The following is a 1,462-nucleotide window of genomic DNA, read 5'->3' as shown; positions in this document are numbered from 1 at the left end:
TGAAAAATTGAAATATATTAAATGAACAAAATAAGGCGATACAGAGGGTCAATATTTTTATGGACACTAACAAAAATGAAGAGGACAATTTGAAAAATTGAAATATATTAAATGAACAAAATAAGGCAATACAGAGGGTCAATATTTTTATGGTACTAACAAAAATGATAAGAAATATAATATGACAGTAAGTTATCGAAAAAAATGATGTACAACATATATAAGATAACAAAAATGCATGATCAATCTTATGCCATTTTTCGTTGGAAAAGATAGCAGGAAATTTTTTTATATTGTTTCCTTTAAGCAAATTATAGACCTTTCCGAATTAATATGTGTATAGTGTTTTACACTTTTAGTCAATTAAACGTAATGCTTTAGAATTTTTAGAACATTTTTTAATTTATTTTAGTACCATTATTCATTTGCTTAATGCTATTTGTCAAATTATGACTTTGCTTTTAGGGTTTACCTTTACTTATTTTCTTTTCAAAAGTGTCATTCCATTTTTTTTCATTTCGATATGCAACTTCTTTCCACAATTTAATATATTTATCCAATTTTTTGTTAAAAAGAAAAACCGGTATTATCAAAGTATTCTCATAATCCTTACAAATACTTTTGTAATAATCGTTTACTTCTTTAAATTCTTTTTTAATTCCTTCTTTGCATTCTTTCCACAATTTTTCTTTATCTTTTTTTGGAAACCCATATTTGGTGGCCATTGAATTTAGGCTGTTTGATAATTTTCTTTCCATATCATTATATAATAGGGTAAGAAACGAATTATATCTGCTAAGATCAGTACTTATATCATCTCTAAGCATGAATGTTATATTGAGACAACGTTTTATTAATTTTAAATCCTTTAATTCTGAATATATTTCAGAAACATATTTCTGGACTGCGGGATTTTTATTATTGCTACCCTGTAGTTGAGTTTTTGGACAATAATGATTCACGATTTCCGATAGCGTCGATAATTGTCTTGCGAATACATCCACATTTGACTTCAGCGCTGCATTACCATGTGGAATGCTAATATTATTCTGCAAAAAAAAAAGAAGGGGTATTATGATAAATAAAAATATGTACTTTTATGTATGTTTAAAACAGTTACTTCTTTATGCTGTAAAAGAATTCTTCTTTTTTCGATAATTAAAATCGCTTAATCTTACCAACAACGCAATCCATAAAAGAAGGAAGGAAAGACCAGCTGATTTGCACATCTTGAATATCGCGAAATTATTCATTTTTGACAATTCCGATTCAGGCAAATAATTTCTATGTATATTATAAAAAAATATAAAGCTAATATTTTAAATGTAAGAAAAATTACAAAACTTTACAATTTTATATGGAATAGAAAAGTAAAAATTTATGCCTTTTTTGTAATGATTAATATAATTAAAAAAATATGTTTTTTTCCTTTTTAGAAAAAAAACAAAATATATAAACTTCC

The 1,462-nt window shown here is 25.4% G+C and overlaps 1 protein-coding gene across 1 annotated transcript; it reads right to left on the bottom strand.

Moving 5' to 3' along the window:
* Positions 1-461: 461 nt before the first annotated feature.
* Positions 462-1,253, bottom strand: PCYB_006270 (RAD protein; the record flags this gene model as incomplete). The annotated part of the gene is made up of 2 exons (XM_004228048.1): positions 462-1,049; positions 1,179-1,253. The coding sequence occupies 2 exons, from the start codon at positions 1,251-1,253 to the stop codon at positions 462-464; spliced, it is 663 nt and encodes a 220-aa protein (XP_004228096.1).
* Between the last annotated feature and the right edge of the window lie 209 nt (positions 1,254-1,462).

This window comes from Plasmodium cynomolgi (assembly GCF_000321355.1).
Source record: "Plasmodium cynomolgi strain B DNA, scaffold: 0952, whole genome shotgun sequence".
In the NCBI taxonomy this organism is placed as follows: Eukaryota; Apicomplexa; class Aconoidasida; order Haemosporida; family Plasmodiidae; genus Plasmodium; species Plasmodium cynomolgi.
This window is presented reverse-complemented; position numbering and strand designations above follow the sequence as displayed.